Source organism: Osmerus eperlanus, chromosome 2 (genome assembly GCF_963692335.1).
Source record: "Osmerus eperlanus chromosome 2, fOsmEpe2.1, whole genome shotgun sequence".
Classification (NCBI taxonomy): domain Eukaryota; kingdom Metazoa; phylum Chordata; class Actinopteri; order Osmeriformes; family Osmeridae; genus Osmerus; species Osmerus eperlanus.
The window spans coordinates 19,876,945-19,892,632 of record NC_085019.1 but is presented as its reverse complement, the minus strand read 5'-3'; the positions used below and the strand labels follow the sequence as shown (position 1 = coordinate 19,892,632).

Below are 15,688 nucleotides of genomic sequence, written 5' to 3'. Positions count from 1 at the left end.
GGCAGGGGGTGGGGCAGGGGCAGAGGGTGGGGCTGGGGCAGGGGCAGGGGGTGGGGCAGGGGCAGGGGGTGGGGCAGGGGCTGGGGGTGGGGCAGGGGGTGGGGCAGGGGCAGGGGGTGGGGCAGGGGCTGGGGCAGGGGTAGGGGTAGGGGCAGGGGGTGGGGCTGGGGCAGGGGGTGGGGCAGGGGCTGGGGCAGGGGTAGGGGCAGGGGCTGGGGCAGGGGTAGGGGCAGGGGGTGGGGCTGGGGCAGGGGCTGGGGCTGGGGTAGGGGCAGGGGGTGGGGGTGGGGCAGGGGGTGGGGGTGGGGCAGGGGCTGGGGTAGGGGCAGGGGCAGGGGGTGGGGCTGGAGTGCAGGGCCTGCTGATGCGTGGATGCACAGAGATGGAAAAAGGTGAACTTCACTGTCAAACACGCAAGACTTTACATACACCAGTCACACAGCCCTGCATGAGTACTTGCACACAGAGACAGCTACAGCACATTCACACGCTCACACACATATAGACACACACACACACACACATACACACACACACACACACACAGTGACTGTATTGTATATGTATAACTGAAGTGATACACAGCACCACATCTCCTGGCAAAGTAAGAGAATCAGCAGCATGTTGTGTGTGGGTGTGTGTGTGTGTGTGTGCACGTACAGTAAATACATGTCTGGGGCAGTGACATAACTGCTGTGGAGGGATCATAGCCGGTAGCAGGAGAGGCCCTAACTAACAAGCAGGGGGCAATGAGAAAAAACTAAACAACACTCAACTCTCAGTATCCTAGCATACACACACACACACACACACACACACACAGGCATATCACTGTCATCCCCGCTTAACCATCAAATGACATCACAGCCAATCGTCCCTACCTCTGTGGTGAGGCAGGCCAGGGGGGTGCTGGGAGGCGAAGGCTCTTTACTGACATCACATCACATCCAACACTGTCAGACCATCTGAACTGACTGGGTCTGAGGTTTACAGTTGAGACCAATTAGTGTCTGATTTATTTTGACACCTTTGAATCCATTCTGTGTTGACGTTCCTCATGTAATTATCACCAGGAATGGCTGTTGAGTGCAGAGGTGGCAAGTTCAGGTTGGAAAGTAGAAGTGTAACCGTGTGTTGGTTCCGCACCTGTGCCGAGCCAGCTGATTCCAATCGAGCAGCTCCGCTAATTAGCTCAGTCCTCACAGCTGATTGGCTATCAGCTGGCTCAGTGCACGGGCAGAACAAACCTGGTTTTGGCCTCATCCCTGGCCTCATCCTCATCCTCCTCGTCCTCATCACCATCATCGGCATCTTTGTCACGTTCTTGTCGTTGCATAAGAGCCCCCCCCGCAACAGACGACCCCTCCTCTTTCATCTGAGGGTGCTTCTCGCTCTCGCCCGCATCAAAGTCCTTCCCAGTAATATTTAATAGAGAAATTAATATGCATCCTCACTGCTCTTTCTTCCTGTGTGAAGTCATGCATAATGGATGGATTGCTCCACGGTTCTTGCTTGTACAACTTCAGGAAGATTAGGAAATGGGATGGTGGGATGAGGAAATGATGAGGAAAAAAAAAGAGAGTTGTCTTGCCTCTCTTTTTTTTTTATCTCTCTTTTAAATGTTTTCGTTTCCCGCTTTCTCTCTGTAACAGTCCTTACTGCCCATTGGAGCGTGTTTCATCCAGGCCCCCCAGTCACGTCTGTGCTGAGCGCACAAGGCCTTGTAGGTGAACATGGTTCTCTCTGGAGCTTTGCAGTCAAAAGTTGTGGGTTTTCCCCTTAGATAGACCCCTGGTCATCGCTGTCTATGTCTGATTTAACCTGTGGGGCATCTTTGTGAGACATTCCACATCTGTGTCATGATAAACCGATGAACTCCAGGTTGAAAGAGTGAGTGGTTGGCCCACTAGCCATGTCCTGCATCTTTGCTCATGTTATGGAAACCCGACCATGTAAAACACACTTGTAGTTCAGATCGATAGACAAACGTGGAGGACAAATCTTGAGTGGTCGTGGTTTAAGGATGTGGATGGAGATATACCAGAGCTTAGGAGGCAAACAACCTGAGGGTGTCTCTAACATACTCTACAAAGGCTAATTCCGTCTCGGTGTAAGTATTCTCTAAGGGTCATTCCAGGGTTATACAAACCCGCTCTGCAGACTGAGTCACTCTGGTACAGGCTGTCCTATCTAAGGTGTCAATTCTCAGGGTAGGTGTCAGCAAGATATTGCCAACCAGAGAGAGAGAGACTAAAACTTTAATTAAACACATTCAACATGCTAACAAAAGTGCTATTAGGCCCACTTACAGCAAGCATCTCGTGTCAGTATCCCAGAACTTCAAATATTATTTCTGAAACTCCCATTAAAGATTTAACCTTGCTAATTGGTGGCACCACATAATGGGCTGTTGCGTAACGTGAGGTTTGAGTTCACAGCAGGTAATGTCTGTGAGGAGAGTTGAAGAGAATTGTACAATACAATTACCTCCACTGAATAATGAATGTATTTTGCAGTTAAAAAGCGTCAGCCTGAGGTTGGGATTGTAGTGGAGTGTCAGGGTGAGGTATGGCTGTGAAGGGACAGACACAGTCTAGAAGCTGATTCCAGGGAGAATTTTACAAATGTAATGAAAGTTTCTAGAGTACTGTGCTTGGTGCTTGTTTACGCAGAACTCCACACATAGTCAAGTATTTGGGTTTGGGAAGCATTTAGACACAAACAGCTGTGTGTGTTTCGTGGAAAGAGCTTTTATTGTGTAACTGACTGGTTTTGTGTGGCTTTGTAATAGTTGTGTAAAACTTAAGCTGTCTGTGTGGGGAAAAGTGTGTGTGTATGAACTGGAGTGTGTAAATGTCAACCATCATACAGTCAATAGTACATAGAGTTCCCTCAGCATAGCTCAACATTGATGACTCTTGGCTCGCTGGTGAGCGATGGTGCACTGAGGGGGAATTGACTTTAATGGACCATAATTCAGCATTGTGTGTGTGTATGTGTGTGTTTGTGTGTGTGTGTGTGTCAAACAAAGGCAGGGATACACTCCTGCCTCTAAATCTCCAGGCTGTGAAGGGCTGACCACAGCAAAGCCTTTGTCCTGGCTGAGCTCTGCTCCTCTGCTGCTCCTCATCCCAGGTAGAGAGAGGGGGTAGAGGGGGTAGAGGGAGTAGAGGGGGGGCGGGGGTAGAGGGGAGGCGGGGGTAGAGGGGTAGAGGGAGTAGAGGGGGGGCGGGGGTAGAGGGGAGGTGGGGGTAGAGGGGTAGAGGGAGTAGAGGGGGGGCGGGGGTAGAGGGGGTAGAGGGAGTAGAGAGAGGGGGTAGAGGGGGTAGAGGGGGTAAAGGAGAGAGAGAATGGAAGCAGGGAAGGTGGACAACACCTCCAAACGTAACTTTAAGAGACAGACAGACAGACAGACAGACAGACAGACAGACAGCAGGCAGGCAGGCAGGCAGGCAGGCAGGCATGCAGGCAGGCAGGCAGATAAGCAGGCAGGAAGATAAGCAGGCAGGAAGCTAAGCAGGCAGGAAGATAAGCAGGCAGGGAGATAAGCAGGCAGGCAGGCAGGGAGATAAGCAGGCAGGCAGGCAGGCAGGCAGGTAGGTAGGTAGGTATGCAGTGTAGCGGGGTTTGCTCGTTTAAGATTAGCAATACTTAATTTATAATAAAGTATGTAGTTCTTGGGGGGGGCACCACCTCTTATTGTTAAAGGGATAGAGGAAACCTTATTGAATAATATTTAAATAATAGCCTTCGTAATAATCAGTCTAATCTTAAGTCGTGAATTCTATGAAAGTAGAGCAGATCAGATAACGTGAGTGATACGCGAATATTATACACAATGATTTATTTAGGAGAATGTAATTATAATGAACAAATACCAGATAAGTTATGGGTTAGTCAGAGTAGTACAGTGGCTGGATGCAAATGAGGGCGAGCAACACAATGGCTGTGTAGAGCGTGTGTAAAGGGGGGAGGGAGAGAGAGGGGTAGAGAGGGACAGGTAGGCCTTTGTGGTAACAATGGACGAGCAAGGGCAACTGACTTAGCAAGGGTTAAGCTAACTCATTTGTAAAATACAATCAAACATCAACAATTTAATCACAACATGCCAATATGTCACAGGTAAGAAATATTGCAAATCGTAGTTACTTTTGTCGGTTTGAAGAAGGGTAGAGTCAATGGTTTCGTTATCGTCCAACGAAAATAGAACAACGGAATCTTTGGCCAAAGTTCCGGGCGCTCAGTGAATTTGCAGGTTGAGAGGAATAGTTTAGAAATGACGCGTTCACTTCAGTTTAATTCCTACGAACAAGCGAGGGTGATTGTACGTTTGGGGGTTTTATACTCCAAAGAACAAGGGGGGGGGGGGTCCCCGTGAAGGTGACCTCTTTCATTGTTCAGTTTCCCCCCACCTGGGCGTCGTCCTGAGATCTGCCTAGGTGTGAAGTAGCTGTACCTTTTGAGTTCCGTTATTTCAACTGTCCATGGAATGCTCAAACTTCAGAATATAACAATAAAACATTCGTAAATGGTTTTGTTAGTATGGTACAATCATTTTGATATCAAGATTGGCTGACTTAACTATACTTGAAGGGAAGTTATAATCAAACCTCAATTAAACAACGTTCTAAGTAAATGGGAAAAACACACATTATAACACATCAACTACTGTCATTGAAATAGTGTCCATGAGCCATGTAGTCCTTGAGAATATGTTTGTAAATCCACATAAGAAAGTTCTTCCTTGTAAATCCTTTGTCTGATACTGTGGGCCGTGTGGCCTCTGTATCTGACCCCATGCTGGGTCAGAAGCTTTGAAGCTTCTCCTCTGGGAGAAGGACAAAGGGGGAAGACCCTTTCCTTGTCGGGGGTAGGAGAAGGTGTGATGGTACCGTGCTTTGTCTGTGGACTGTGCTACAGCAGACAGACAGGAAGATAAGCAGGCAGGCAAACAGACAAGTAGACAGGTTGGCATGCAGGCAGGCACACATGCAGACACACAGGCAGGGTACTTAGCACTGAGAGGAGCAGCATCTTCACATGTTTTAATTGGGAGAACTCATTTCAGCCGCCAAGCCTTAGCTACAGTGGATTTGCGTGGATTTGCGGCTGTTTAAATGAGTCATTCCAGAGTACAGAGACAGAGTCTAATGATAGAAACACGTGTGCTTGTGGGTGTGTGTTTGTGTGTTTTTGAGGCAAGGTGTGTGTGACATACAGTGTGTGAGTATGAGGCAATGTGTGTGTGTCTGGGGGCATCCGTGTCAGGCAATGTGTGTGTGCCTGTGTGCGTGAGTGTGAGGCAAAGTGTGTGTGTGAGTGTGTGCCTGTGTGTCTGGGTGTGTGTGTGTGTGTTTATAAGTGTGTGACGCAGGGCAGGTGGGGCAGGGTAATGTTCTCTGTGCTCTGGCGTCCATGGCTAGGTGTTCTAATCTGCAGTGTGAGTGCATGAGAAGGCTTCTCAGGCCTAATCAGCTTACTGCACCAAACTGCACTGGAGGCAGAGCTGGGAGACAGACGCAGAGAGAGAGAGAGAGAGAGAGAGAGAGAGAGAGAGAGAGAGAGAGAGAGAGAGAGAGAGAGAGAGAGAGAGAGAGAGAGGGAGAGAAGGAGGGAGAGAGAGAGAAATGGGTGGATGGAAGAGAAAGACATGGTGGAGAGAAGGGCAGAGGGGGGGTGGAGAAAAGAGAGAGCGAGGGAGAATGTGGAAAAAAGCAAAGAGACAGATGAGAGATATATGGAGGTGCAGCGTAGGGGAGAAAAAGAAGCAGAGGGAGGAGATGAAAAGAGAGAAAGTGAGACGGATAGGGATGGAGGGGGGTGGGAGAGGGAGAGCAAGAGAGAGCGAGAGAGAATGAGAGCGTTTAAGTGATGCGTACTATGCGTGCATTTGGAGTCTCCCCCCCTCCGTGCTTTCAGAACAGACTGTCAGTGACAGATGTCTTTGCTGTAGCTCTTTCCAAAACATCCTTCCCCACTCCACCTCTCTCTCTCTCCTACCCTCTCTACCCCCTTTCACTTTTTTTTATCAAATTTTACTATTCTATTTCACTCTCTCTCTCTCTCTCTCTCTCTCTCTCTCTCTCTCTCTCTCTCTCTCTCTCTCTCTCTCTCTCTCTCTCTCTCTCTCTCTCTCTCTCTCCTCTTTGTGAATGTCTCTCTCGCTCCCCCCTCGTTGTTCTGTCTTCATCTCTTTCAGGGGTCCGGATCTGCAGTATCAGTGTTGTACATGGACACTATTGGGTATAATCACTCCTGACACTGCTGTACTGGTGCTGCTGTAGATCCAGTCGCCCCCCACCCCCCACCCCCCCAACACCCTCTCCCCCCCACCCACCCCCCCTCCCCACCCCCGCTGTGTCACAAGCTACCCAGCTGAAGGCCTAGCAGAACTGGGGGCCTTTGATGTTGAGCCCTGCTGAATTAGGCCATCACCCAGCAGCACTCTACACACCAGCTCAGCCCTGTCTCCCTGTCTCTCTGCCTGCCTGCCTGTCTCTCTGCCTCTCTCCCTCCCTGCCTACCTTCCTACCTCCATGCTTCCATCCCAAATGTATGTTCAGGACACACAGACACACACACACAAACACACACAGACACACACACACACATATACTGTGTCTTCCTCGTGTCTCTACTTTCTAACTCACTCTTTCTCTATTTCCTTTTCTTTCTCTTTCTTTCTTTCACTTTTTTTCTCTTTCTTTCTCTTTCGTTCCCTTTCTTTCTCTGTCTCTCTCTTTCATTCTTTGTCTCTCTCTTCTCACAGGCTGTCTTTCTTGATCTTTCTCTTTCGCTCTCAAACTAACAAATGCATGCTGTGAAGCTTATCAACACACAAGCCTTAGAGACTTCATCAGTTCATCAGTCTATGTTCCGCCAGCTATGTACCACACAGGGGAGACTAGTATAAAAAACACTCACAAAAAACAACAACATAGTCAAAATATAATGGGGGGCACTTGACAGGGGCCAGAGAGAAGAGAAGAATTAGAGTATTTTTCTCTCCAGACCAGTACTACCACCCAGTTGCCCCCAGACCACAGCCCCCAGCCTACTGCCCCTAGTCTCCAGCCTCCTGCCCCCTGTCCTGTTCCATATCATGTGCTGGCCACATGGTCTATCCTGTCCCTGTGGTAAAACTGGACACCAGCCAGAGATATTTTCATCGATGCAATTAGTTGATGTTACCTCTGTAACTCTCCACCTCTCCATTTCTTCGTTCCACTGATGTTTAGCGAGAACAGGATTTATGAAGCCAGTTTTTGGCATCCTGACAAAGCCAGGGTGAGGTCTGGGCTGGGAGGTAGAGTTAGGGTGAGGGCTGGGCTGGGAGGTAGAGTTAGGGTGAGGGCTGGGCTGGGCTGGGCTGGGAGGTAGAGTTAGGGTGAGGGCTGGGCTGGGAGGTAGAGTTAGGGTGAGGGCTGGGCTGGGCTGGGCTGGGAGGTAGAGTTAGGGTGAGGGCTGGGCTGGGAGGTAGAGTTAGGGTGAGGGCTGGGCTGGGAGGTAGAGTTAGGGTGAGGGCTGGGCTGGGCTGGGCTGGGAGGTAGAGTTAGGGTGAGGGCTGGGCTGGGAGATTGAGCCAGGGTGAGGGCTGGGCTGGGAGATGGACCCAGGGTGAGGGCTGGGCTGGGAGATGGAGCCAGGGTGAGGGCTGGGCTGGGAGATGGACCCAGGGTGAGGGCTGGGCTGGGAGATGGACCCAGGGTGAGGGCTGGGCTGGGAGGTAGAGTTAGGGTGATGGCTGGGCTGGGAGATAGGGTTAGGGTGAGGGAGCAGTCATAGAGAAAGGTGAATAGAGGGAAGGACCTTCCTTGAGATGGTGGGAAATATCCAAAACATGCAACTTACGTGAGAGCCGGGGTAAAACGACAGAGAGAAAAAGGAAGCGCATGAGCGAGAGAGAGAGTCAATGCGGGCGAATGAGTGCTGGTGTCACAGTGACGTTAGCGGTAGCGAACTGTCGCACGAAAGCCCGTCAACTTTCCGCACGCACTCAGCACTCGGTGCTCTGCGCTCAGTACGCCTCATGATCACATATCAATTACACAGGGATGTGAGGCGCCATTTTTCGAATTCAATCAGTCAACTGGAGTCATTCCTCTCCTCGCCTCCTCCTCCCTCCTTCTTTTCTCGCAGCAGAAAGTGACGACTTTGGAAACTTTTTCATGTCAGCAGTTGACCCCCCCTTGCCCCCCCCCAGAGACACTTTTTATGTTGATATGCCCATCTTTGTTGTTGCTGTTCTTGTTGCTGTTCTTGTTGTTGTTGTGGTGGTGGTCACACAGGGAACAATTAAAGCTAAGAGCTGAAGGGGAGCGAGTCTGAGAGCAGCTATTGTAGGGGCAGTGTTGAAGTATTGAGGCTTGGGGAGACTCCTGTAGATGGATAACAGAAGTTAATTGCTGATGTAACCATGGACCAAGCCTCCTTCTCATCTGTTTGATTTTGACAAGATGGCTGTGACTAATGTCTGAACAATTTGACTCAGCAATTTTCCAGTAGGCAGAGACGCACCCCTGAAAAAGCGTTTTCAGCCTCCTCTGCTTCCTACATTTGGGCACATCGCCAGACACACCAACACATGTGGCTCTCTTCATGTCAACATGTGCTCTTCCCATTGGCTGGGGAGCCAGTATTACCTCTGCCTATTGGTTGGGGCAGAGTGCCAGAGATGGCAGGCTTGGTGTGTGTGTGTGTGTGTTCAGAGCAGTGCTGAGCAGAGCGGCCCAGAGCGAGCCTCTGTCTGTCACTTCGGCTCAGAGGGTGTCGTGTTCCTCTGACTGGATTCTCAGAAGCACAAGCTGGTGTAAACGTGTTGATGTTGAGTGTACATGAATAGTGGATTCACTATTGTGGCTCCCATCGCTCTGCCATCTTGCTGGGATTGTTTGCGAACACAAATCTGGGTCTTTCAAGTTTCAAGTTTTCCAATCTCAAGTTCATTTGCCATTGGAAAAAAGGACAAGTACATGGACATTGATATTTGTGGTCCTGCTCCTCTTGACCTGCTTGTCCTGCTCCTCTCCTCTTGTTTTCTACCAGCGTGTGTGTGTGTGCAGGTGTGTGTACGTGTGTCTGCAGGTTACCTTCCCTGAGTAAACAGAAAAACACATCTTTCTGAAGGCTGCACGCGGTATTGACTGATCATCTGCAGGGAGCTTTGCATGGGCGAGTGGGATGAAACCCCACCCATGACCCTCAACCTGCCCCTGAGCTCTGACCCCCAGACCCTGCCCTCCGGGCGGGACGGCAACACATTAGGCTGGGTTTCCTCCACACGTCGATGACACACTGCATGCATGTGTGTGTGTGTGTGTTTGTGTATCAAAACAATCCATCCAGCTATGCTCCCTCTGGGCACACAGGAAGAGGGTCTAGCTTGCTCCCAATGAAGAGCTGTGATGACATGCTCATGGTGTGTGTTGCGCTTGTGTGTGCATGTATACGTGTGTGCGTGTGTAGAATACAATATGTCGCATGTCAGTGAAAGGGATGTCCGTGACTGTCCCGACCCCAGACAAGACCACATTAACCCCTCACTCCGGTTGACCCCGTGGGGGGTGGGGCATGGCGGGGGTGATGGTAGTGATGAGGGGGGTGGGTTACCAGGGTTCAGACCAGGACTCTCTGGTAGTGACCACCGTGACCTTGACACAGTGCTGTACAACACAGACAGAGCAGGGCAAGGCAGCAGTGATACAGGGCTAGCTACAGTAGCGTGAGAATGTGCTGCGCTACGCCTGTGACCTCTGTGTAAATTGCCTTGGGACAGAGTGTTTAATGTCCAGAGGATGAGTTCTTGTAACTGATTGGGCTGTGTGTGTGTGTGTGTGTTTGGGGAGGGGGTTTGACTAGTTAAACCCCTCCAAGGGCACTTCTCTATGACCGTGTTGCTCTGAACATGTATTGTTTGTTGTAAGCTGCTGTTGACGTGAAGGAAAATAGAGACACACCACAGATAAAACAAACACACACACGATGCTCCTGAAGGTCACTAAATCTGCCCCGAGTCCTCTTTCCTTTATTGCTTGGGAGTGAATGACAGTTCTGTCCGCTTTTGTTTGATCTCTTTAACCTCTTTCCCCTCCTTCCCTCGCTCCCTCTCCCCCTCCCCCCCATTCTCCTCCTCTCGCTCCCCCTTTCTCTCCTCTTCTCTCGCCCCCTTTCTCTCTCCTACTCCCCCCCCCCTTGCCCATCCCTCCTCCCCTCCCCTCCCCCCCCTCTCCCTGCTTCTCCTCCCCTCTCAGACCACAGCCACCTGAACAATGCTGCGCTGTCACCTCTGGGCCCAGCGATGGCGCTGTCCCACCCTCACAACAACCTGGGGCTGGGCTTTAACAAGTACACTTCCCTCAAGGCAGTGGGTAAGCGAAAACAAACACACACTAACCCACACGGAAACATACCACAACCACCATCACACGCTGGAGCGCCGCTTGGACAGTCACATCCACAGGCAGCACCGAAGGTTAGATTAGTTATGTCTGCAGAGTCAGCCAGGATGAGCTGTCTTGATCCTGCCATGATGTACGTCTTACACAGGAACACGCTCTCTGGAGTTTCATCTCATGTCCTTTGACTCACCCGCCCAACTGACCCCCCACAACCTTTCAGAAACACCCCTTCAGCCAACTACACCACCAAAAAGCTAGCCATTCTATGGCCTGGATGGGTCGGTATGTTTTCTGAGGAGTGACTTTAACCAATTCAACTTGGTTCCAGGCTTCCATGTATAAACTTAATTTAAAAAAAATGTTGAGCTAAACTCTACAATAGGCACTTTTTGCTTTACGTAAAAGGGAATCTTTAATTAACAAAGAAACGGCTTCCACACCAGTTCCAAACACAACCAACCCGCTGAAAATAGAAGAATGACAAAATAAAAGGGTTTGATTCAACCACTACTATAAATACTCTCTCTCTCACTCTCTGAGTCTCTGAAACACACACAAACAAGCACACAGAGCTGGTAGCAGCTGAAACACAGGCAGGAACAATGGTGCAGGACAGCGCTCATTGCTGAATGACAGTATGTGTCTGGACAGGTCTGTCGTGAGTAGAGACAACAGGGAGGGGGCTCAGTCCCTAAGCTACCCCACTGGCTACACACACACACACACAGGCACACACGTGCACAAACCTGCACAATTACACACACAGGCACACACACATACACAGGCACTCGAATACACAAACCTGCACCTACACAACGCCACACATGTACATCCACACATGGAGCACGTTGCGTGTGGCCAAACCCAATCAGTCTCCCAAGCTCTGACTGCAACAGTCGGAACTCAAATGCCAGGAAATGGAGTGCAGCTCATCTTATTATTCTGCTCACTGAATAAATAAGGCTGATTGCACCTAGGGGACCTTCAATAGAAGTGCCAAGCGATTCATAGTAGGTTGGCATTGGATTTACACAGTAAAACGCTTAAGAGACCAGTTCCATCAGCATGTGCAGCAGATTCTCTTTGTCTCTTGTCACATCCCTGCTGTTTGATGAGGTCTCTGTAAAACGTCTCACCAAAAGGAGCCCTAACTTATGAGAGGCCGTATAGGCCATAATTCATACTTGATCTCACATACACGCCATGACCTCACATATATACCATTATACTCTCACATATATACCATTATACTCTCACGTATATACCATTATACTCTCACATATATACCATTATACTCTCACATACCATTATACTCTTGCACATAAACTACTTGGTCTCACATACAACACCATAACCTCACATATATACCATTATACTCTCACATATATACCATTATACTCTCACATATGTACCATTATACTCTCACATATATACCATTATACTCTCACATATATACCATTATACTCTTGCACATAAACTACTTGGTCTCACATATACACCATTATACTCTCACATATACACCATTATACTCTTGCACTTAAACTGGCATACTCTCTTACACACACAAAAATATCCTCTTATATGCACCATCTTACTAAAGTATGACAATATATGTAAGAGACAAATAGTATGTGTGAAACAGAATGTTAGTATATGTACGAGAATAACAGGATGTGTAAGAGAGAATACTTGTCTATGTGAGAGAGAATACTTGTCTATGTGAGAGAGAATACTTGTCTTTGTGAAAGAGAATACTTGTCTATATGAGAGAGAATACTTGTGTATGTGAGAGAGTTTGATTGAAACGGAAGGCAGTTTGATTGAAAAGGAAGTAGTACTGAATTCTCAGTTCCTGATTGGCTTACACATGAAGAAGGATTTGGGGTAGATGTAGCTAACGCCCACCTTCCCTATCAAGACGAGACTGAGTGACATGACAAGATGGATTCATTAATAACATTTTGCATACTCCAAATCCTGCGGCATCATTGTCAGAAATGTTGTATCAAAGACGACAGCCATACACGGGGGCTGTTTCTAACGCTAACGTTGACAATGAAATGCGCCGGCTCTTCAGACCTGGGTCAGGTGCATCAAGGAGCGCCAGCAGCCCTCTGTCAGGAGCTAGTCTTAATGCCAGCCAAGTGATGGCGCAATCCCAATATCAAACTCCGCAGTATTTCGGTTAAGACTAACTCCTGACAGAGTGCTGCTGCCGCTCCGTGATGCGCCTGATCCAGGTCTGAAGAGCCGGCGCATTTCATCGTTAGAAATAGCCACTGTGGATGGCTGTCGTCTTTGATTCCAACATTTCTGACAACGATTCAAGCAAATCCACTAAAAACTCAAATGTAGAATTCCATAGTTGTTTAGGAAGCTATACCGATCCCCACTACTTGAGTCAAAAGTCCTAGATCAGTTTTTCAATTGATGAAACAAACTATCATTTAAATTAAAGCCAATGCCTATGTGAATACCGTCCCGTGGCACTGGGGTTTTAACCGTTGACGTCTTTAAGTAGCCGAGTGGTCTTTACACCCTTGGCTACTAACCTAAACTTCAATGCCACAACCTGAACTTGATGTCAATCTGTTCACAAAATTTTCCAGTTGGGACTTTTAAGATCCTATTTGAGTGTAGGCCCCTATGCCCGATGAGTGCCCGCACCCATTCACTGCAACGAAATAGCTTCATGGATCCGACTCGGAATCTGAGCTTAGAGACGCTTGACAAAAAAATGTGTTTGGCATGTGGTGCGTTTTGGAATTGTTAATGAGATGTGTTCCCATCGTATTTAATAGTTTACAAAGAAGAGGTTTGTTAATGTGACTGTATACATATCTCACTCATACTGGCTAATCAGCTAACATGTTAAAGTATAGTCTACATCCAAAGTCGCTGTCGTGAAACTAGCCTCATTTTCACAAAAAGCTTCGAGGTAAAATTAAAAACCTTTAAAAACGTCTACATTTAGCAAATATTATTGTGCACAAGTATTTTAGTATAGTTAATATGTAATTTAATTCCATAATTTCCCCAGGAATAACTTTAAAAACGTATTTCAGGAACGGGTCCTCCCTACAATAACGCCGCAGCATTTGGAGTATTCAAAATGTTATTAATGAGTCCAATGGCTTCAGCCGCCCACTCTCTGCCATCTTGTCATGTCACTCAGTTTCGTCTTGATAGGGAAGGTGGTTGTTAGCTACATCTACCCCAAATCCTTCTTCTTCATGTGTAAGCCAATCAGGAACTGAGAATTCAGTACTACTTCCTTTTCAATCAAACTGCCTTCCGTTTCAATCAAACTCTCTCACATACACAAGTATTCTCTCTCATATAGACAAGTATTCTCTCTCACATAGACAAGTATACTCTCTCACATAGACAAGTATTCTCCCTCACATAGACAAGTATACTCTCTCACATAGACAAGTATTCTCTCTCACATAGACAAGTATTCTCTCTCACATAGATAAGTATTCTCTCTTAAACATCCTGTTATTCTCTTACATATAGTAACATTCTGTTTCACACATACTATTTGTCTCTTACATATATTGTCATACTTTAGTATGATGGTGCATATAAGACGGTATTTTTGTATGTGTAAGAGAGTATGCCAGTTTATGTGCAAGAGCATAATGGTGTATATGTGAGAGTATAATAGTGTATATGTGAGAGTATAATGGTGTATATGTGAGAGTATAATGGTGTATATGTGAGAGTATAATAGTGTATATGTGAGAGTATAATGGTATATATGTGAGAGTATAATGGTATATATGTGAGAGTATAATGGTATATATGTGAAAGTATAATGGTATATATGTGAGGTCATGGCGTGTATGTGAGAGTATAATGGTGTATATGTGAGAGTATAATGGTATATACGTGAGAGTATAATGGTATATATGTGAGGGTATAATGGTATATATGTGAGGGTATAATGGTATATATGTGAGGTCATGGCGTGTATGTGAGATCAAGTATGAATTAAGGCCTATACGGCCTGGATCCATCCATGAGATGACGACTTGGTCCTTCAAAGTGTTACAATTTTAATTGAGCTGGGTGTTTCATTTTCAAAGCCGTGTGCCCCGCATGCTCCACTTACACACAAACACACACAGTCATTATGCACGCATGTATACCCTAGCACACACACACAATATATTATTACAGAGCACACTCCGACTCACACAACACACACACAGTAGATTACATATACATTGCACACACACACACAAACAGATTTTATGACATAGCACACACAGACTCCCACAACACACATACAGTGCTTTGCATATACATTGCGAACACACACACAGACACACACAAACATGTATTACTACACGGTACACACAGACTCACACAATACCCATCCAGTCCATTGCACACGCACACGCAGCACTAAGTACAAGTTGGCGTGTTGTGGTGGATGCCAGGGTCCTATGGTGCTGCACGCTGGCGCGCTCCTTCCTCAGGCCCTGGACAAGGGAACGCCTCCTGGCTGGTGGAGCACCGTGGCCTCGCACATCCTGCTTCCTTATTTACACCCTGCATCTCATTTGAATCCACTGATCTTTGGGGAAAGGTTGCTCTTTATTTCTCTTTCTTTTTCTCTCTGTCTCTCTGTCTCTCTGTCTCTCTGTCTCTCTGTCTCTCTGTCTCTCTGTCTGTCTGTCTGTCTCTCTCTCTCTCTCTCTCTCTCTCTCTCTCTCTCTCTCTCTCTCTCTCTCTCTCTCTCTGTCTGTCTCTCTCTCTCTGTCTATCTGTCTTTCTCTCTCTCCTTCTCTATCTCTTTGTCTCGTTTCCCTCTCGTTTTCTTTTTCACTTCCTCTCTCATAAACGGTGCGGGCACAGCCGTATGGTCCCGGGGACACACATGCACACGTGCGTGCACACACAGACACCCACACAAACGCGTGCACACACAGACACCCACACACATTGACAGCACACTCGTACTGAAATGCGCGCAGATGGCAGGACGAGTAGAGAAAACAGGTTGACGCACGAGATGGCACAAAACTAAGGGACTGAAGCAGTCTTGAAAAAATTGTTGAAACACCCCCTCACACCCACACCTACCCCCCTCACCCCCCCCCTCACACACCCACACCTACCCCCCTCACACCCCCCCTCACACATCCACACCTACCCCCCTCCCACACCTCCCCCCTCACACACCCACACACCCTCACACACCCACACCTACCCCCCTCACACATCTACACCCCCCCAACACACACCCACATCCTCATACACCCCCCCCCCCACACACACAC

General features: G+C 48.0%; 1 protein-coding gene across 1 annotated transcript in view; it reads left to right on the top strand.

Moving 5' to 3' along the window:
* Positions 1-15,688, top strand: part of LOC134034880 (protein shisa-8) — a 55,415-nt gene that overhangs the window by 33,118 nt on the left and 6,609 nt on the right. The window contains exon 4 of the mRNA XM_062479564.1: positions 10,251-10,367. Coding sequence (XP_062335548.1) covers positions 10,251-10,367 — 117 coding nt within the window. The remainder of the gene's footprint in view (positions 1-10,250; positions 10,368-15,688) is intronic.